Source organism: Alexandromys fortis, unplaced genomic scaffold (assembly GCF_014885135.2).
Source record: "Alexandromys fortis isolate MF-2015 unplaced genomic scaffold, M_Fortis_MF-2015_v1.1 scaffold_94, whole genome shotgun sequence".
In the NCBI taxonomy this organism is placed as follows: Eukaryota; Metazoa; Chordata; class Mammalia; order Rodentia; family Cricetidae; genus Alexandromys; species Alexandromys fortis.
In genome coordinates, this window is record NW_026067979.1 from 2,497,423 (window position 1) to 2,519,006 (window position 21,584).

A 21,584-nucleotide genomic window follows, 5' to 3' on the forward strand; every position below is an offset into this window, starting at 1 on the left:
TGCCCTTTAAGACAGCAGTGGAAATATGTCCACTCACATCCTGGGAAACAAGAAGAGAAAGAGCAAACAGTGCTTACAGCGGTATGTGGGGCACAACAAACATGTTACAGCTTGCCTGGTGCTTTGCAAACTGAAGTGTCAAAACTGTAGGACTTTTGGTATACGCTCAGATGTCTACATACTCAGGATAGAAAATGGGAGTAAGGTGGACACTGACACAGTCACTTGGGTAATTTGAGCTGCTTGTATAACCACGGCCATCCAAACACTGCTGCCGGGGTCAGCACCAGAAGGTTCTGACTCAAGAAAAATCGGCTTCTTTTTAGTTAATTCCAAGATGACCCCAAATTGGCCACAGGATAAGAAGTTTTACAGTAGCTTGAAAGGGTGAGGTGGTGCGAGGGGCACTATCGCAGGCACAGTAAGCACCACAGGCCTGAAACCCCACAAAGTTGAAGTGGCACACCCTGCAAAGCGAGGGTTCAGGCAGGGCTGGACTCAGCCAAAAGCTGAGGACTGAAGACCGGACGAGCACCAAGGTAATGCTGCTCAAACAGAGCTGCACTGGTCTGGGGCTTCTGTCTTCCATGTCGTCAGTGTGCTATTTCTATTTTACAGTGTAAAACACAGTGGCTTATTAAAGAACCCTGATAGTAAAAAAGAAAGAAGACAGAAGAATAAAGCTAGGAGTGGTCTCGCGTGCCTGTAATCCCACTCCAGTGGCTGAGGTGGGAGGGCAGAGAGCTGGAGGTCAGCCTGGCCTACACAGTTGAATCCTGTGTGAGAGGGGATGGGGAAAAAAATCAGAGCAATGTTTTCCTATGCAACTTCCCTCTTATCTAGGGGGGATCCATCCTAAGGCCCCCCAGTGGGGTCTGGAAGCCACACAAAAAACACTGAACACTCGAATTTGATACCTTTGCAGTCTCAACAGCACTGAGGCGTGCTTGTCACTTCTCCTTGTTGGGGTTGACAGACGATTAGCACTGACTTCGCTTTTCTCCTGCACTGTCTCACGGGTAGAGCATGGATTTTAGCATACGACTGTTTCCTGTTTCTTTACTAAGGTCTAGAACTTTCACTTCTGTACTTAAAGGAGGCACTTTCCTCTCTAGGAAGGGCTGGCACCATTACTCTTCCACTTTGGGGCCATTATGATGTGCACTCAGGGCTACCTGCACACAAGACTTCGTGCAATATCACAACCGTCAGTTAGACAGCCGAGCTAACTGTCTAGTGGGCAGGCAGTGGATGCAGTAGACACACTGGACAAAGAGATGCAGGTGTGATAAAGAAATCCTGGGACACAGTGTATAATCTAGACCCACAGATTGTTTACTTCTGGAATTTCCGTTTAATAATTTCAGTTCACAGCTGATCTTGGTTAGTGAAAGTTACAGAAATTAAAAACAGTAGATAAAGGGCGCGTGGCTACTGCACCTGTAAAGTGTGTCCTGTAGGTGAAGCTATGAGGATTCTAGACCACTGTACTCAAACGTGACAACACTGTCTTAACTTGTCTTAATAATCTACTATCCTCCCAGTTTTACAATTACTGTCAGACAGAATATGGGACTTATTTGAGTGAAGAATCAAGTGGCTATATTCATCACAAGGCAAACAAAGGCTGTAAATATTCACAAATTTCCCATCACGAGCGCTGGAAACACATGCATTAATCTCACTAATCCCTGTCTCTGTGTGAAGACATCACTGGAATTCAAATCCTCTAATTGTAATTAGCCTCCCTTTAAGGATCAATGCACAAACCATCAGGGAGAAGACCTATTGGAATAAATAGATTTTTAACACTGCTTTAGTAAACAGTCATTTGTATATACTCAATCAAAAAAAAAAAACCCTAGACATAAAGAAGTGCAGGTATTATACTGCATATCGACATCTCTTTCCCTTATGGATCTTTAATAATGGAGTTACACACACACACACACACACACACACACACACATACACACACACACACACACTCATCAAAATACTGGGATAGCCAATCTGGCCTCCATAATCATTATATTTCACGACCATAATGACCACCACCAGGCACACTGTGTGCACACGAAGAGGGAGAGAGCGAATACAGAAACCATGCTCCACACCCCAAACAGGCTCCTCAGGGCACACATTTCAGTCACATCACCCTATTCGAATCTCACTCAGACTCTGGGGCACAAGCATGACCCGCACTTACAGGAGAGGCTGAGACAAGAAACAGTCAACTTCACAACTGGCAGCTGTAGGAACTCTGACCCGCCCCTGTGCCCACATTCCCCCTCCCTGCTGCTGACTGACCCCTGCAGCAGGCAGGCAGGTAGCCAGCCCTACCTGTTCACCAGTCCTAAAGCAAGAACAGCATGAAGCAAAACTAGATTTACTTCCCCTAATCAAGACTTGTCCTAGCTCTGAAGTTCAATTGAGTAACTAGTGTCTCAAGCTGACTTGGCCTTTTGAACATTGCTGGAGAAGTGTACCCTACAATAAACAAATAATGGCAACACTGGACACAACACTGTCTGAGTTTTCTGGTTTATAGTTTACAAATTTCCTAAAACTTACTTGGTAAAAACCATCTTAAGGATAAAATGGGTAGGTATTCATTTGTTGAACAGAAACTGATGCTAAGTGCATGAATAACAGGTGACATTTGGGGACAAAGACTTTAGCTGGAAAAAGTACAATGACTTGGTGAGCAATGAGCAGAACGCCACACATCAAAAACCAACATAGCCGACACATGCTCAGACCTTACATCTTATTTACTGCAATGACACCCTCCTCTCAATGACACTACGGCAGCAGAGTAAAACTCAGCCACGGGTAACTTACTTTGGTTCGCCTATCTTGATGCCAGGATGCTGCGTGTAGGCGTGGGAGTGTGTACTTGGGGCGGACTTAAACGCCATTGGACAGATAGGGCACTTGTAGAAGACTTCACAGTGAGAGCCTTGAATGTGAGACTTCAGTGCGGCCACATCAGAGTACACAACATTGCAATGTACACATCTGTCAGAGAAACAACACTGTCATTAGCACAGACCACCCAACACCGTGAGCGACATCGCTGCGTGGACAGGGTGAAATGAGCGGATTTCAGCCCACAGGGGTTCCTCATGGCTTTTGGAAAGTACTTTGCCTCTTCGGCTTGCAACAGAGTAAAGTTAATTTTGTGTGTTCAATAGGAAAGATCACAAAGAAGATTAATGTACAAATGGTCAGTGTTTGGAGCATCTTTAACGTTTTGAGGAAGGATGTATACAGGAAGGCCAACAGGCCATGAGGGACACAGCAAGAACCTGGGGATCCTGGGCTGGGGAAGGACGTTTATGTACTGGACTAACACTAGGGCCTGATGTTCCCACCTGCCCTAGATCTGTCCAAGGGAAGAGGTCTTGGGATCTACACCTACATGCCCTCAACACAGGGAGGAGGGGCACATGAAGAGGGCATGGCCCATGGTCTCATGGCACACACTGATGTGGTCAATATTTAGCGCCACATGGTGACCCAGATGGTGGTGGAAGTCAGCACCTGTGTGTTTGTTCTGTCTGCTAGAAAACAGCCTGGCCGTGCTTGTATTCGGTCTTTAAACTACATCAACACAAGCTTCTGAAAAATCAGCATCTCCAACAACTGGCTCCAAGCTTCTGAATTTCTAAGTATGACAATTAGCTCATTCCCTGCTAAGACTTAATCCCATAGGAAATCTTCAAAACTGGGTCACCCCATCCCCAGATCACCATCTTTGCACAGGGACTCGCAGCAATACTTGTAACACCTCCATTTGATGATAGACTCTTTCTTCTTGACTCACATACGGAAAACATTTAAGAATGTTCACCACGGCTCTTGGGAGCCATCTGAGAACACGTCTCGCATGTGACTCAACACACATGCTCCTAGTCGTGCATATGCAAGTCACCTGGGAAAGAAATCTGCGGACAGGGCCTGCCCTCCAGTACACCACGCCAGACTGACACTTCTGCCCTTCTAGGCTTAGAGGTACACATGGACTCATGGAGTAACTCCTGGAAAACCACACAGAGGGTGTGTGTTCTACAGAACACACCATAGAAGGCTTTGCAGGCTTCGTTAGAAAATCACGGTGTGTTCTCAGGTTTACGGTCTTAAGGCACAGTGGTCACCAACATAGAAACTAAAACACTGTTTAAGTGGACAACAAGAAAGATTGGCTGTCTACCAACAGGGACACTATCTCAATACAAGAGTCAGCCAAGCATACTGGAATTCTTCCAGGCCCCACCTAATGCTCCTAAAGTCTGCAGTTGCCTGTTTGTAAGATAAAACACTGGACAGGTCATTTCTAGTCCCACCTTCCCCTAGAAGCTAGTGACTACAAACCAAGTGGGGGGATGAGGTCTTGGTCAGAGTTCTGCAAGCTCCCCAGGTTCCTGGCCTTAGGGAGGATGGCCAGCTGATGAGATCCATCTAATGCATCCGGGGAAGCCTAACTTTAGACAGATGCTAGAATCTGGCACTGGGGCCTGATGTTTCCACCTGTTCCAGTGCCAACCAAATGCTGCCCACGGGTATATTTCATCACAGACCACACACATCTTCCCGCCAAACATGGGACTAGACTCTTTATCTCAAGAAAAAAACCCAAGACGAACAGAAGTGAAGAAAGGCACACTAATGCCCCAGATGTTCTTGCACGTGGAGCAAGAGAAAAGCCTCATAGGCTGCAAACAAAGTAAAATATGGTTTTTAAGTTAGCAGCAGACATGACAGGGACTCAGTCTAAAGGGTATCACAGAAGTCAAGGGAAAATAGAGAGAAGAAAAGGGACAGAAGAGGTTTAGGGCAACAGAGGCCAACGACAACGACAAGTAAAGCGGGCACATGGAACACGGAATTTCAAAGACACCTTATGGCACCACAATGCTACTAAGCATCTGCTTTCAACGTTCTGGAATGGCATGCATTTGCCAACATGCCTAGCTCTCTTTATTATTTATTTTTAATTTAAAAAAGGTTTACGCTGGGCAGTGGTGGCACATGCCTTTATTCCCAGCACTCGGGAGGCAGAGGCAGGTGGATCTCTGTGAGTTTCAGACCAGCCTGGTCTACAAGAGCTAGTTCCAGGACAGGCACCAAAGCTACACAGAGAAACCCTGTCTTGAAAAACAAAACAAAAAGATTTACATTATACAATCCAACAATAATCTCTTTTTAAATGCATGTTATTAGGAGGCAGGAAAGTTCAGAAAATATTTGACTTTTATCCATAATTGACATTTACAAGTGAAGCAGGATCCAGGCATGGCCATCAATATTTAAGAGATACAATATAGGATCAAAAGCTAAGCAAGCACCTGCCTAGGAAGGAACAGAGGCAGGAGTGGGAGCCCTGACTACAAAAAGATCATAGACAAAATGATTAACTACAGAGACAAGAGAGAGATGACAGAGATGAGAGAGACACAGACAAACAGGGCAGGACCAACAGGCTGCCAAACCCAGTCAAAAAGCATCAACTACCCATTATTTAAGATAGCAGGAGGACTGGGCATGGTAGCACCGGTCTCTAATCCCAGGCTGAACTCTTGTTCTGATTCAGGTCAGCCTGGACTAGTGTAAAACCCTTCACCAAAAAGGGAGGGGGGGTTAAGCAAGAAAAATGTTTAAGTTTTTGTATCTTTTCTAAAGAAGTCAACATGAACTGAACTTCACAATAAACTAACAAGGGGAATGGGTGCAGTGATGTTGATCAATAACCCGAGCTCTGGAGTTAGGTTCAGAAGTGAGGCCAGCCTTGTCTTGTCTGCACAGCAAGTTCCAAGACAATCAGAGTATAATAGTAGGACCCTGTGTTAAAAGCAAATACAGAAAACCCACAAGCATGATGTTTCCACAGTCTGTATACCCTCCAGTCTAGTTGGGAAAATCTACACTTAATAAAAACTTGATAAAATTCAAACTGTAAAATTGAAAGCACCCAATTTAAGCAAGTCTGCCTGGGGCAAGCAAAGGGCAGAACAGTCTTCTCCCAGAAAGATTAGGCTTTCAGCCTGCATGTGAACCTTCTGTCTTAACTTGGGGAAGATACCAGGGATACCTCAGTGCAGAAGGCTGTCCCCTTCATCCCAATCTAGCCTTGGTTTCACTGAAAGGAAATCTGTGGGAACACCCAGCATTCAGCAGAGAACAGCAGCAAGCGCTCAAGCTGCGCAGCTGCTCTCCCGGGCTGTGCACAGGATCCCCTCACAGTTTCCAAGCATGTGGTAAGACCAAAGTACTGTTCTGCGTGGGTCTGTGCACCATCAGTTTAACCGTCACATCTCAGAGGGTTGGAGGCAAGTCACCCCCCACATTACAGGGTACACAGAGGAGAGGACACAAGAATCTCACACAAGACAAATCAAGCACAAAGAAAAAACCTGGTTTCTTGTTTTCTCAACTAAAGGTTTCCTACCAGGTTAGAGCTCAATCCATAAAGCATTTGTACACTACACATTGGAAGGCAGATAATTAGAAACAAGAATCTCTCATATTTTAATGTTAGAAAACTGAGCAGAGGGGAGCTAGAGAGATTGCTTAGCAGTTAAGAGCAAAGGCTCTTCTTCAAGAGAACCCTAGTTCAATTCCAAGCACCCCACATGTTAGCTAACATCATTTGTAACTCAAGGTTCAAGAGAGCTGAGGTCCTCTTCTGGCTCCCTTAGACAATACACATGCATGGTAAACAGACGTGCATGCAAGCAGGAAAAACACCTGTGCACAAAATAATTAATCTTAGGAGGGGGAACAAAAAGAAAGACAATTGGGCAGAACCACCCAAGAATTAGTGATCCTGGAACATAAACTAAAATGAAATAAAGGGGGCTGGAGATATGGCTCAGCAGTTAAGAGCACTGGCTGTTCTTCCAGACGTCCTGAGTTCAATTCCCAGCACCCATATGGCAGCTCACAAACATCCATAATGAGATCTGGTGCCCTTTTCTGGCTTGCAGACATACATCAGGCAGAACACTGTATACATAATCAATAAATCTTTAATGAAATAAAATCATCAAACCACACCAATGCTACCTCATCTTTATGAAACGTGTGACGGAATTACAACTAAGAAAACCACTACACATTAACAGTCCAACCAAACACAGTAAGACAAACATGCCACAGTAAAACATCTGCTAAAACAAAGACACGTCACCCACGACAGAGTCCCTGGAGTTTTCATCAGGGCGAGGGTAAGTGGGATGAGAGCACATTTAAGAAGGTAACAAAGCCTGAGAACAAAGTATATCATCACCTGACGCTGGATAAATTAACATCAAAGTGGCCAGATGTCAAAAAGTACACATCTGGGAATCTCCGGGGCCAGTGAAAAGATGAAAGGGCCGGAACTGAGGTGGAGGAGGCAGAAGGGAAGGACTTTTGGAGGTGAGGCTCCTCCAAAGACTGATGTTAGAAAAGATGTTCACCTGACCCTTCTGTGTGGTTCCAGCAATTCATCATGTGTGTATTATTAGAGAGGGACTAATAAGAGGTGCATGGTGTTCCTGCAGGGGATAAATACAGGGAATGCAAAAACATACGTGCAGGGGTGGGGGGAGGGCTACAAAGGCTGTCCGTCATGGCCAAGCCCTGAATAAGCACATTCACCTAAAAGGATCACCCATTTATTCTCATCTGTATGGACTGGCAAGGCCAACGTGACATCAAACTCGGATTCAAATAGATCCTCCTCTACTACAAATGAGCTAAGTCCCCAGAGGATCTGTGTGCTGGAGTACCTCTGACCAGATAACCCTGAGAACTATGTATGTGCACGAGCCCTCCAAATCGTAGTGCAGTTATCAGTGAACGACTTGCACAGAAGTGAACAACATACTGACCGAAAACCAACTCTCCGTGTGTAGTGCAGACAGTTCTTGGTGACGTGGGTCTGGAAGTGCACCGACCTGCAGATGGCCCCGCACTCGGGGCAGGTGTAGGGAGATTTGTGCTGATGGATTCTCTGGTGTGAAGCATGGCTGCACTGGTTAGGAAGCAGCATCTGGCAGACAGTGCAAGTCTTCTAAACAAACCAAAGGGGGAAACACGATTGGTCCTGCTAAGCATGGCTATATGCAAGTTCCTTAGTTAAGCTGTACAGTAGTTATGCGTCTCATTTTAAACACTGCTATAAATGGCCAAACCCAAGGAAGAGCAAACCTGAAGACTACATGTTTAACAGAAACGTTTTCACCCTGTAAAATAAAAATGATTAGAATGACAGAGGCAGGCTCACGCCAGTGTGAGCTAAAGCAAACACCAGCTTCAGATGCGTCCAGTCCTGTTTCGTTAGCATCTTTGTCCACAGCAGAGGTCCTCTTGCAAACTGTGTTGGCAGGTTAATCCTGCTACACGTTACAGAGCTCACAGGCCAACAGGACAGGTAGCTCCTACAATCCAGAACTTGCCTCAGGGCAGTAGAAATTGACCCAGGCTAATCCAGTTTCTTCTTATTTCCCAGTCAGTTAACTATTTAAATCTTAAATTCGGGAACACGAAAGGGATGGTTTAGGAATTGGTTTTCTTTTGGTACTTAAGTTGGCCTTCAATGGATGAACTGGCCATAATATGATTTATAATCATAAAAAATAAAAAAACTCAAGCTCAGATACATAAATTTGGATATTAAATTGAAATTTGCAGAGCATAAGGAATTTTACAAATCTTAAAATCTGACTGTATTAAAAGAAAGACAAAAAAAGACTGAGATCTTCTTTGAAGAAAAATATTTAATTATCAAAAAAACCCAAATACTCTATCCTATCCTCCATCCATCCCCTTAAATATAAGTATAAATATATTTTTAAAACATAAACAAAAATACTCAGTTAATATAAACTGACTACCATCCTCAAAACAAATCCAACAGAATGAGAGATAAAATTCATACTTTTCAGACATTTGTGCAAAACCAAGTACCTCTTGCATTCTAAAATAAACCATCTGCATTAAAGTCAAAGAAAGCCTCAAACTATAGATTCTTCTGAGATTAAAAACACTCTTTCAGATTGACAGCAGTTTAAAAAAATATTATTAATTCTTCATAGTTATCTCCAATTAAGCCCAAAAATTTAAGTTCTGAAGTGACTTATGCTAAGAAAAAAAGAAAACTCACTTGAAAATTATTTCTTGCCAGGCAGTGGTGGTGCACATTTAACCCCAGCACTCAGGAAGCAGAGGCAGGCAGATCTCTGTAAGTTGGAGGCCAGCCTGATCTACAGAACAAGTTCCAGGGCAGCTAAAGCTACACAGTAAAATCCTGTCTCAAAAAACCACAAGAGAAAGAAAGACAATTACTTCTTGGTTTTTCTCCTGAAAGGACTGAAATACAAGCTTTATCCCATGACATGTTTATTGTAAACACAAAATGAGAGCATTACAGGCAGTGCTGATGAGTTTAACGTCACTAACATGCACAACAACGGAACCAGTCAACAGAGTCCTAGTTACAAGAGCCCACTAGCATTACATAGTCATTGGCAATCACTCACTATGAACTACAGGCTTCCACCTTCTCCACAGCCATCATCCCAGGGAGAATTATGGAGGCATCTTGGTGTGCACTTACTTTCAATTCTAAAATAAGTCAAAAAACATTATACATATATGTCTCCACATTCACATATGCACACATTCATAGGTGTATATACACACATACTCATGTATATAGAGAGATATTAATATAGATTTAGGTATGGATTGGTTTCATTTCACCATGACTCAAGCAGTGAATTAAGTTCTTTCAATACATTAGGAACTTAATATAGATAAAATACATTGTATCATTTATTTCTCATAATCTATGAGGTCAATAATACCTTCATTTTACAGAAGAGGAAATAGATTTAATGACGTAAGAAATGTGTTCTATACCCACTGCTACTAAGGCAAGGACCAGGATCAATCAGGCTTGGGTGGAAAGGCAGTGGAAAGAGTGGAATGGGATCACATGAACTGAACCATCACAAAAACACAGAGTTGAGAAACACGAACAAATAAACCTGAATGTCAAAGATGACCCGTTTATGTTAAGACAACAAATTAGTTTCTCTTTCCCCATAGCTTCTCCCATACCTAAAACGTGATTATACTACTTCTGTAATAGTACAAAGCTAAAAGAAAACTTAAAAGAACAAGGGTCATGTGCTGTATAAAAGCTAAAAACAAAACAAAAAGACTTACATTATCATCCATTAAGAAATAATGACAAGCAATATAATACATATAAAATGAGCAACTGCTCATCACCTGATTATCACCCAAGATCACCATTATCACAACTCCTTCTTTCCCAACCGTGGACAGCCACCAGCTGAGGCTCCCACCCGTATCAGACCCAGAAGTAAAGAAAAAAGGACTCCAGCCTCGAATCAAATGCGTTCAATCATGGAGTTCTTGAAAAGGGAGGATGTGGTCAGAGATCACAGTGGACATGCAGGACTCTTACCTTCAGTTTATACAGGTGCACACACATCTGTGCACATACCCACACTACCCCTATGTTTCTCTCTCGGCTAATTGCTGCATGCCTCACCTCCATTCCATTTCGGTCCAAAGCACTCTCCTCCTTGATGTTTGCATAGTACCCATGTTTCTGAACTCACATGGCATTGTTTCCTTAACCATGCAGCCTCAAATTGCATAACTGTCCTTGCTGCAGACAGTAGAGATTCCACCAGCTCTCTGGGATGCTCTGAATCCGTGACAAAATGCACATTGTCTGGACCCAGAGGACACACTGAGCACAGGAGAGCAAACAGAGTCTTTGTGGTCTGGTTTTCCCTTCCTTTTTGCTTAAGTCAAATAAAGTTTTCCTAATTGGCACCAACTACGGCTGCTAGGCAACTCAGAAGATGTGGCAGTCTAGCCCAGTAGTGCATGGCTCAGAAAGAGAACAAAAGAGAAGAAACGCATGCACGTGGATTTATGTCTCTCAACATTAGGCTGAGTGCCATCGAAACATGCATAAAGGTTTTGATGACCAGGTAGGAAGCAGCGAATTTCTTCTCTGGGGCAGTTTTGTTTGCTCAGGGAATGATTTTTCAACTAATTTTACTTGTCAATAGTAGTACAGCAGGCACTAGAAGCCCAGTGAAAGGGAGTTGAAAAGGTCACAGTCCTTTCTGAGCCTGATGGGCCGGCAGCCAGCGGAGGCCGGAGTTGACAGCTGGCATAACAACAGAGGCTGGAGGAGGGGTGGAGCCGGATGTCCTGTTAAGAAGCTGGACTGGGGGACTCAGCGCCCTCCGCACACGTGAGGAATTACCTGAGCAACAAGGAATACAAGTCTTTGTCTCAATTTGTTCTTTTAGGGAGAAATAGAGCCTGAGAAAAGTAAAAGGGGAAGGGTGAGCGAAGCTAGAGACCACAACCACACAAAGCACCTCTCACAGGTAAAGCAAATAGACCTAGGGCTTGCAAAACACCCAGGCCAAAAGCCAGACACTGCAGCTCAGCGGGGGCCCAGCTAAGTCAATGCCTGTGCCTTTACCAGTTCTGTAAATGGCATGATGGTAAGATGATGCTTTTAGTGGTCATAATGAAGCTTAGCAGCTTCTTTCCTGGCTTTCACATTGTCATAATTAGAAGAGAACAGAAAATGCTTTACTCCCAGTCTCGCTTAAAAGAGGGTGACAAGGCATGCGTCACATCCTGACTACAGGTATCCTTTGTCCCCAGAGCTAGCTGGTTAGCAGTTGTTTCCAAGCCACTTGCCACGAGGCATCCAGAGCTGACTAACTGACATTGTAGGCAGTCACACGAGATCCGCTCAGGGGACTGCTTCTAGAGGAAGCACATTTGTTAAGAGTTGGTAACACTACCAAAACCGGGGCAGAACTAGTCTGAACAAGACGAAATTAGCAGTCTAGGGAGCAGTGCCTGAAAGTCTTCAGCTGAAAGCCAGTGGCCCACATCTGTAAACCCTGCATTTGGGCAAGGGGATCGTGAGTTCAAGTGCAGCCTGAGTAACAGCTAGAGCCTTTCTAAAAAAAAAAAAAAAAAAAAAAAAAAAAACCCAAAGGCTGTGAGTGTAACTCAGCAATCAGACACTTGCCTAGCGTGCCTAAGGCCTCGTTTAGTCTCCAACATGGCGAGGGAAGAGGGTGAATAAGAAAAGTGGAGGAAGGAAACTTAGTCTTCTGATAATGAAGGGGTGGGGCAGGATGCTCCAACACTTCTGCACCTGAGAACAGTTTATCTAGAGATGAGAACAGGCAGATACTGCTCGAAAGAATTTAATGTATAGTATGCCGTGTTAAAGATTCCCAGAAAGGGAACTGAAGAGATGGCTCAGCAGTTAAAAGCACACACTGCTCTTGCTGAGACTGCAGATTCCAGAACCAGGCAGCTCACAACTGACGGTACCTCCAGGGTTTAGCACACACGCACACACACACACACACACATACGCACATGTAGGTATAGGAATACAGGCATTCGTGTGGAGATCAGAGAACAATGGCGGGAGGGCCTGGTTCTTTCCTTCCAGTACGTAGATTCCAGGGATGAACTCAGATCCTCAAGCTTGGTGTGGCAGGCACATCCTGCTGAACCATCTCACCAGCTCCAAAACATAAAATAATTTTTGTAATTGCTCAGAGGGGCTCGAGAAGTAGCTCAATAGTTAAAAGAACCCATGTCCACTTACACCCATTAGAGACTCCAGTTCCAGGGGATCCAGTGCTCTCTTCCAACCACTGTGGGCACCGAGCATGCATGTGGTACACATACACCATACACAAACATAATTTTAAATATTAAAAAGAAAAACTGTAATGCCCAGAAAGTTCCTAAAACTGAAATGAGTGCTCAGTTTCTCAAAATGAAGACCCAGAAGATTGCACACCTCCTTCAGCTACTGCACTCCGGGGACAATGTGGACACAGACCTCCTTCAGCTACTGCACCTGGGGATAATGTGGATGCAAGCCCCAGTTTCTACTGAGGTCCCCAACTGTAAAGTCCTAAGTTTCTGTGTTGGGCAGCAACATAATGAAGGAGAGACAATGAGTTGGCAATGAAGGACCACTTGCCCCAGTCCCAGCACTGCCACTAATTGGGCATTTGCTTTTCCAATAGCAAAATAAGAGTGTACCAAAGGGCCGATTACAATCTCTGATTTTACGGCTACTGTGGAACCTATAGAAAGAAAGGGCGCTTCAACAACTAAGAGCTTACACTATGCATTTCCAGCCTGCAGCTGACTGAATTTAGCCATGTTTTACTAAGAGGTGAAGCGTGGCATTCCAGTGTATCCCAGCATCAACTACTAAACCTGCAGGCAGCGGTTCTTGAACCTTTCACTGACAGGAACGCTTCTCAGCCTCTCCACCTCAAGGTGCCTGAAGCAGGCATATGCATCAGGAGCCTCAAACTGTGGCCTGTGAGTGCATAAGTGAGTTCATGCGTCTGTGTCCATGAGAGCGCAGGAAGGAATCGGAGTCTGTGTGTGTGAGGGCAAGAGTGTGTCTGAGTGTGATGTGAGCGCATGAGTAAGTTGTGTGGCCTACCCACAGCTCCATGTTCATTGCACTGCTCGCTTAGTCCCATGCTGCAGTGAAGAAACAAGAGCCTCTCCCTCAGCTGCAGGTGCTGGGATTCCTGGACCACATCACCTCCGGCACATGTTAAGATCCCCTGTCTCAGGCACGGACACAGCTGTGTAAGGCAAAGGAGTGTGCTGAAGCTCTGTGTGGCAAGCCGGCTCTTCCAGAGACTGCCAGGCCATGGCTCAGCAAGGTGCCAGCTCCTGACAAAGAGGAGTTCTGCTGTCCTGGGTGACTGCAGGTTTCCTGCACAGGATTCATAGAACAGGGAGGAACAACAGAGTCAGCAAAGTGACATGGGCACAGTCCCCAAAGGTTGCACACACAAGCGGGCGTCTGTGAAGAGAGCCGTGGCCCGCTCAGCCGCAGCAGCATTCTCAGGAGAAAGCCTTGCTGGGTTCAGAAGCACAGGGAAACCAAAGGTCTGTTCTAAAAATACACAGGAGACAAAAAGTAAGAAAGAAGAGGGAAGATAAAAAGGCAGGAAACCTGGGGGGGGGGGCACAGCACTGGGGTGGAGAGACAGACAACACGGAGGAGGCTCTGGTTCCATCCCCAGCACTGGGAAGAAAGAGAATGAGGGGGGCCAGGGCCGAGCTACTCAAAATAGCTGAGAGCTCAGGAGAAAGGCTGAAGGCATTCACAGGCCATGTGGGGGAAGAAAGGAAGTTATCCCCTAAAAGATGGGGCTGAGGTGGAAATGGGCCAGGCAAAGAGAAGACCCAAATAGAACATACATGAATACAGATACGAGAGGACCTCAACATAGTAATATTTGCACAACAGCAAAAGGGTCCTGCACATGCCTGGCCAGGTACACCCACTCCATGGGTGTGGTTATTCCCATGCCTGAGAAATCAGTAGCTGAACCCCTCAAACTCTGAAGCCAGGAAGTTCAAGAGAATCACAAGATACACAATAATAGACAACATTAATTTCTCCACATACTATCAATGAATTTGTGCACACCAAAATTATATTGTTTTAAAATAATGAATTTCAGCTGGGGATGTACTTTGGGTACCTCTGGAGCTCTGGGTTTCATCCCCAGTAGCACAAACAACTGACCGACTGGTCAATCGATGAAGCAACCAAAACCTACGAAAACACGAACAGAACTGACATGCTGGAAAGCACAAGCAATTAAAGACCTAAATAAACGGGGGGAGGCTGTTTGAGGGCTAAAAGACTCAGGCCATAACGATGCCAATGTGCTGCTCAAACTACTTTATACTTTTAACGTTATTTCCTGCCACAGGGCTGACAGGATTTCTCTGTGGCAGCAAATGAGGCTACTCCTGCTTCCCATGGAAGACAATGAGGTAGAAGGTGGAGGGGGGCCTGGGGAAACGGCTCAGCTCTTAAGAGCACTTGCTGCTCTTGCAGTGGCCCTAGTTTCAATCCCCAGCACCCACATAGGCACCGGACATGCACAGAGGACATACATGCATGTGTACATGAAGCACTCTAGTAAGGTGGAGAGCAATAAGGAAATACCAGCTGCCAACCCCTTGAAGGCACACACACGTGCATGAACACAGGTACGGGTGTACATGAGCACAAACACATTTTTAAATATTTAATCTTAATGTGTATGAGTGTTCAGCATGCATGTATGCGCACCATGTGTGTGCAGTACTCAGAGGTCAGAAGAGGGCACCATATGGCCTGGAACTAGAGTTTAGTAGGTGTGAGTTGCTGTATGGGTGAGAAACAAGCCAGGATCCTATGCAAGGCAGCAAGTCCTCTTAACTGCTAAGCCACCTCATCAACCCAACGTTTTAATTTAAAAAATTTAAAATTTTAAAAATTAAAAAAAAAACAAAAACAAAAAACCCAGAACTATGGTACAACCATACGCTTACACTACTACACAGCAATGAAACAGAATGGGCCACAGAGGATCCCAAACTAGCTGTGATTGGCTCAGAATATTGACGTGATACAGCCAGTAAAAGCACACTTGGAATCCTGGATCCTGACCTTACCCAGGTGTGGGCTACACTCTGTTCAGTGCTGGGCAGTCAGCCTCGGAGCCACACGATCTAAAGGCAAACAACTAACACACACCACAGCGTGCTGTGTTTCGAAGCTAGGGTATCTGATCTTGTCTCACGCATCTTCTTATAATTCCAACTTATGATGGGTTTACTGTGAACCCTCAGTCAGAGAGCATCTGACTACTGATACAGGCAACAACCTAGGTGCATTTCCAGGGAACTGTACTGAGTGAGACAGGCTAATCCACTTACACACTGCATGGTTTCCTTATTTTAATGTCCGAGAATTGGCAAAATTATAGAAATCCAAACAGGCAGCAGTTGCCAGGGGTTGGGACACAGAGGGGTAGCAGTGGGAGCTATTCTCATGAGGGTGGAATTACTGTGCCGCCTGACCACACTGATGTCAGTGCCTTGACAGCAATAATCATTCTTCATTTTTGTGGACTGCTACCATCAGGGAACTGAATGAAGGGTACGCAGAGAACTTCTCATATTTCTTACATGAATCTACAGTTATCTCCAAATAATAAGAGAATTAGACCTTGCTACCAATGAAACAGTGACCCCCTTCTCCAGACCCAGCGAACCTGAACTGAAAGGCAATGCCCGAAGTGTAAGGCACCTGTTGGTCGAGGGCCCCCAGGACACTTTCAAACCTTCTGAATCTAACAGAGCCAGCAGGGTCACTCCAGGAATCTACTAGGGATGAGTTTTTAACTAAGACTAACATGCAGAAGAAGACCCAACAATGGAGCCCATCTCAAAGTCACTCTGACGGAACTGGAACCTGCTCCGGAGCATGTTAGGGCATGAGAACAAAGAAGCTTTTATAACTGTTAAGAACGAAGAAACACTGTTTCTCAATCCACCAATGAGTAACCAAGAGTGAGGAGATTGATGGGAAAATAGAAAATAAATTCGGTTTTGAATCCGTGGACATAGCAGAGAACAGGAGACAGGCTTGGGAAAGCCTTTGGTACTGCAGGTACCCTGGCTCACCCTCCACATCTTAAGTAAGAAAGAAATGTGCGTGCCATTCTCAAAGAGGATACTTTTCCACCAGGTAGGCATTTCCTGAACTGAGACTAAAACTGATGTGGCTGTCAAGCTAAAAGATGGATAAAAACTGCCATCCCTTCGCAAACACTGCAGCCCTGCCTTCTGCTGCTACGTCAGCAATGGAGGAGGGGCCACCCAAGCCCCCAATGCATCAGATGCTATGGTGCTTTTCCAGCTTTAGAAAAGTCTTAAAGTGGCTCCAAATAGATGGGAGAAGAGCCATTCCACACAGAGCTAGACTAGCCAGGGCAGCAGCTGCTGACGAGGTGAGCCAGCTGTCTGCGCATCACAGGAGACTGTACACGAGGTCTTCTGGACCATGGTTGCAACGAGAGACAAGGAAGTGAGTGCCGAGAGGAGAATACAACACCGGGCAGCACTGACACAGCCCTGGCTACACAGCGAGCAAAGGCTTACTAAATAACACTTCTTGGGGGAGCTGGGTGGGTGACCTAGGCTAACTGGAGAAAGGGTGTGTGTGTTTTCCTTAATGTACATCTGCCATGACTCATTCCCTTGGACTCCAGGTGATGTACGTGATCTGCAGGTTTTACTTGTTCCAGCAAAATATGAGAAAATGATGAGCAAGCAACAAGAGTCATTCATCCCCCCCCCCCCCCCCCCCCCCCCCCCCCCCCCCCCCCCCCCCNGCTTCACCGCTGTTTGACCCTATCTGAAAACAAAAGCTGGGGAGCACAGGGTGCCACTCTACCCATACCCTTCCAGGTCCCACAGAAATGACCTAACTAATGGCAGCTCCGAACTAAGAACCCACGACCATGACGGTGTGCAAATTCTGGACCAGGACCCAGCCCACCGTACCACTGTCCACTGGCACACAACAGCACAAACCACTCAGGAAATGGCTTTGGGGTTTTTATTTTCATGATGAAGAGGAAGACTGCCCTTGGTGGGAACCGGTGACAAGATAAGGGGGTGCACGGACAGAACCCAACCATCATCACCGTGCTCTGAGAGCCAGAACTGGTGTGGCATACTCTTCGGGGTACTTGAAACTCCCAAGCCTACAGAAATATGGTCAAGACTCATTGCTTCCACTTCAGCTAGGCATAAAACACAGATGAAAAATATATAAAACAAGAACAAAACAGGTATTATTAATATCTTTTCTTTCCCCAAACCCTACAAATAGTTTAAGCCAGCAGCTGACAGTACCAGGTCTCAGACCACAGTCCAGAGCTCCTAGGGAACATACTCCTGGGGAAATGAAGGGACGGTCACCTACCACTGGACCTTCTGAGATGCCTCGGACAGGAGCTCAACCTAGCCCCCTCCCTTTTGAATCACACAACTTTTCTCACTGAACGACATACATGTACCATGTTCTCTCTACTTGGGAATTATTTCACTCAGCATTTTAGGAATGCTTGTTACACAAGCTCTACATCAGGCAAGTGTTGCTTCATGGAGAAAGTAAATGAAAAAGACAGTAAGTAGATGCAAATGATAAAATGTATTTCACCAACGGCAACCTGTACTTCACCTCAAAAAAGATGCAAAGACACAAAGATTTACTGTGCCACATGGCTTGCCATGAACGTTACTGATCATACTGTTGAACCACAGATCCTAACTAAGTAGATATGCCTTAAAGTAAGTGCCTAACAGGTGTGTTTATAAGTCACTTCAGTGTTAGACATACCAGTAATTGTCAAAACTCTGAAACCATGAGTAAAACTTCATACTGTGCCAATGTAATCCAAACTAGACACTATGATGGGATGATGCTCTAAAGTTATAGCTAAATCTCAGACTTCCACTATATATTCCAATGCCTGGATAATTCCTAACATAATAATTCAACCAGAGCATACACTTCATACCTGGCTAAAGGAAGTCCCCATGTATTTCAACACTGTACCTATACTATGAAAACAATCTTCTGCCTTCCCCGTGCTTACACACACACACACACACACACACACACACACACACACACACGCACGCACATGCACACACTCCTCCACATAACTGTGCTGCCACCCTAATTCACAGTATCTGATGGAGCACTCGTGGCTACAGACTCATCACCGAAACACCCAGATTTAAATGATACTCTACTTGTCCACTTGTATCTGCAGCATGCTGGAAGTGCGTAGCCAGAGCCGTCTCGTCCTGGAAGACTTCATTGCACTCCAAACATTTGAGACTGTGTCTACAGAGCTTGGAGGGATCTTCATCTAGGGGCATGGCTGGGCTGATGGGTGTGCTTGGAGGCGCAGAGATAACGGCCCCGGTGATGCCAGACTGGATTTTGGTTACAGTGTGTGTGCCAGCTCCCCCGGAGCTCTGCAGAGTGGAAGTGGTAGTATTGCTAGCCGGAGACACTATCATCTGGTCTGCTGGGACCGGTTTTAGGATTAAGTGGGAGCACTGCATCACCACGCCTTTCTCCTTATGCCCTCGAGCATGGGAAAGGAGGCTGCACTTGTTGTAAAAAACAAGGTTCTTTGTACAGTGGTTGCACGTTACTTCGATGCGCACACTACGCCTGTCATAGTGCTGGCTCAGGCTCTTTTCCAGGGCGAAGGAGTCCCCGCACTCCAAGCACTTATACCCACGCATCGGTAACGTGATCCCTGCATTGGCGGGAGGACTGAGGTTCGGGATGTAAACAGGGACTGGATTGACGCTGCTCAGCACCTTGTTGAAGGCTTCCACCACAGAACTCTGCAAGGTTGACACCACCTGGACTCGGGACACTTTTTTAGGTGGCTGGGAGGCCGCTGCATTGATTATTGCCTGCTTTATTTGTTGCTGAGGTTTGGTTAGCACTTGGCGGAGTTCAGAGGTGGCCTGGGCACCCTGAGGCAGAAGGTTAAGGTTGGCAAGGTGCACAGTCTTTGGCACGAGTTTGGCATTGGCCAGGCTGGATGCTGGCACCACAACGGTTTGCTGCTGGATGGCATTGGCAGCTTTGATGATGGCGCTGCTGGCACTCTGAACAGAGGCAGCAGATATGACTGTGGCTTTCACTGTCGTGTTGTTAGCGAGCTTCAGATTGATGACTTGAGACCCTGCCGTCTTGACAGCAGACACAGGAAGGAAAGCAGTAGCCACGGGCTTGATGGTGACCTGTTTGGGGGTCAGCTCCGCTGGGGAAACTGCACTGGTAACCATGGCCGTCTGCAGAGGTGCCCTGGGGGGAGAGGAAAGGACAGCGGCTGACGCTGAAGATGAGAGAAGCGACGTCACAGACGCCATCACGGATGCTGCCTGCTCAGAAGGCTTCTTCCCAGCGTCCAGATCCACTTCTGGCAACACTCTGGTCACTGTTCTCTTGATCTCCCCAGAAGATGTCTTAATGGTTTTGATACGGACTTTGGGGATTGCGGGGGTGGACCCCACAGGAGAGGACGGGGAGCCTTTGCTGCTGTTCTCACTGGATACACTCCTAGGACTGTCCGATGGCTTCAGGGAGGCTTTCTTGGTGCCATCAATGAGATTCTGGGACTCCGGAGACTTGTCGGCGGGCTTGGGACTGTCATTCACTTCCTTTGGTAATGGAGAAGCTTCCCTTGAGTTGGCCACAGGTTCTTTGCAGGAATCTGAAGCTGCCTTTTTAGCACTCAGTGCTGCGATGGCAGCTATGCACGAAGAGAGCTTGGACGATGACTTCGCTTTGGAAGATGTGACAGCAGCAAGGCCGGAATCATTCTTCTCAGAGCCCAGCTTCCCGTCAAGCACCCTGTTCTCAAGCATCTTCTCAGAGTTCTCCTTCAACTTATCCTCTGCTTTTCTCTTAAAGGGCTCATAAACACTCAGGGCTATGGAGTTTGTTTCTGCCTCTCTCTTGACTTTGTTTTTCTCTACATGGCCTGATGTAGAGACCCCAGTCTTGCTGGCGTTTTCCCCTCCAAGGGACTTAAGCTTATCGTAGTCCTGCTGGGAAGCTGAGCCCGTCAACACATTTGATCTGAAACTGGACCGTGTATCTTCCTTATCAGGAGGGTCGTCCACCTCTATCTTTTCATCATCATCAAACTCTTCAGCGCTGGAGATAGGGCTGAACTGGCTGAAGGCTGGGTCTTTAAGAGTCACCTCTGAGGTAGGTGCGTCTCCTTTTAAGGACTTTGATCCATCCTTACCATAGCTGTCAAGAGAAGATGCTGTGAGAAACCCGTTATGCAAGCCATTGCCTGTGGAATTGTGGCCGTCTTTTTCAACTCCCTCAGAGGAGTCGATGTTTCGAACATTCTTCACAATCACACTGACGCCAACATCCGAGGATGAAGGAGTGTGAGAGTCATCATCCACATGAGCATTCTGCTTAATGTGGCTTTCGTGGTCATCATGGCCAGATTCAATCGCTGCTTTGGGATCGACCATATCTGGTATATCAAATGCTGCCAAGAGGTCATCAAAGTCCGGGGTCTTCATATCCCCCATGGTCATGAATTTGATCAGATGTTCTGTTAAAGGAAGGGAAAAGAATTCCATCAGAAATTAACACTGATAATAAAGTCAGTCTTCTGAACAGGTCACAACACTAACACAGTGCTGATTATCGAGAAAGTGTGCAAGGCAACAATCCTACTTTGTGTAGAAACCGGAGTCAAAATGATAGCCAGAAAGTATAACCCAACACAATTACAGCCTCAAAGGGTATGCACAGGGTCACCAGCAGAGCTTTAGAGTGGCCCTGGCAAAGCACAGAAAATCTATTTAGTGTTAACACCCAAAAAAGCTATTTACCACCAGACCCATCAGTTCTCATAAAAAGCTATTCCTCCAGATATTTTCATCTTGATAACATTTAACTCTACAAGCACAATTTGATAACTTCAGTCACCATCAGCTTTGGGATGCAACATTAACCGAAGATTACAATAAAAACAACTACAGACTTCAAAATTCATCCACAGAAAAATAAAAAGGCCATCTAAATCTACCACAGGGGGTCACTAAATTCATCTGGG

At 45.7% G+C, this 21,584-nt stretch overlaps 1 protein-coding gene across 16 annotated transcripts in view; it reads right to left on the minus strand.

Annotated features, from left to right (window-relative positions):
• Znf532 (zinc finger protein 532) overlaps positions 1–21,584 on the minus strand; it is a 96,767-nt gene that overhangs the window by 35,159 nt on the left and 40,024 nt on the right. For 15 of the 16 annotated variants that reach the window (XM_050157869.1, XM_050157863.1, XM_050157867.1 and 12 more), the window contains 3 exons: positions 18,727–21,077; positions 7,878–8,059; positions 2,845–3,021 (listed from right to left, as the gene is read on the minus strand). In XM_050157869.1, the coding sequence (XP_050013826.1) occupies positions 2,845–3,021; positions 7,878–8,059; positions 18,727–21,060 (2,693 nt within the window). In that variant the 5' untranslated portion in view covers positions 21,061–21,077. The remainder of the gene's footprint in view (positions 1–2,844; positions 3,022–7,877; positions 8,060–18,726; positions 21,078–21,584) is intronic. The other variant, XM_050157871.1, reaches the window with a different exon arrangement.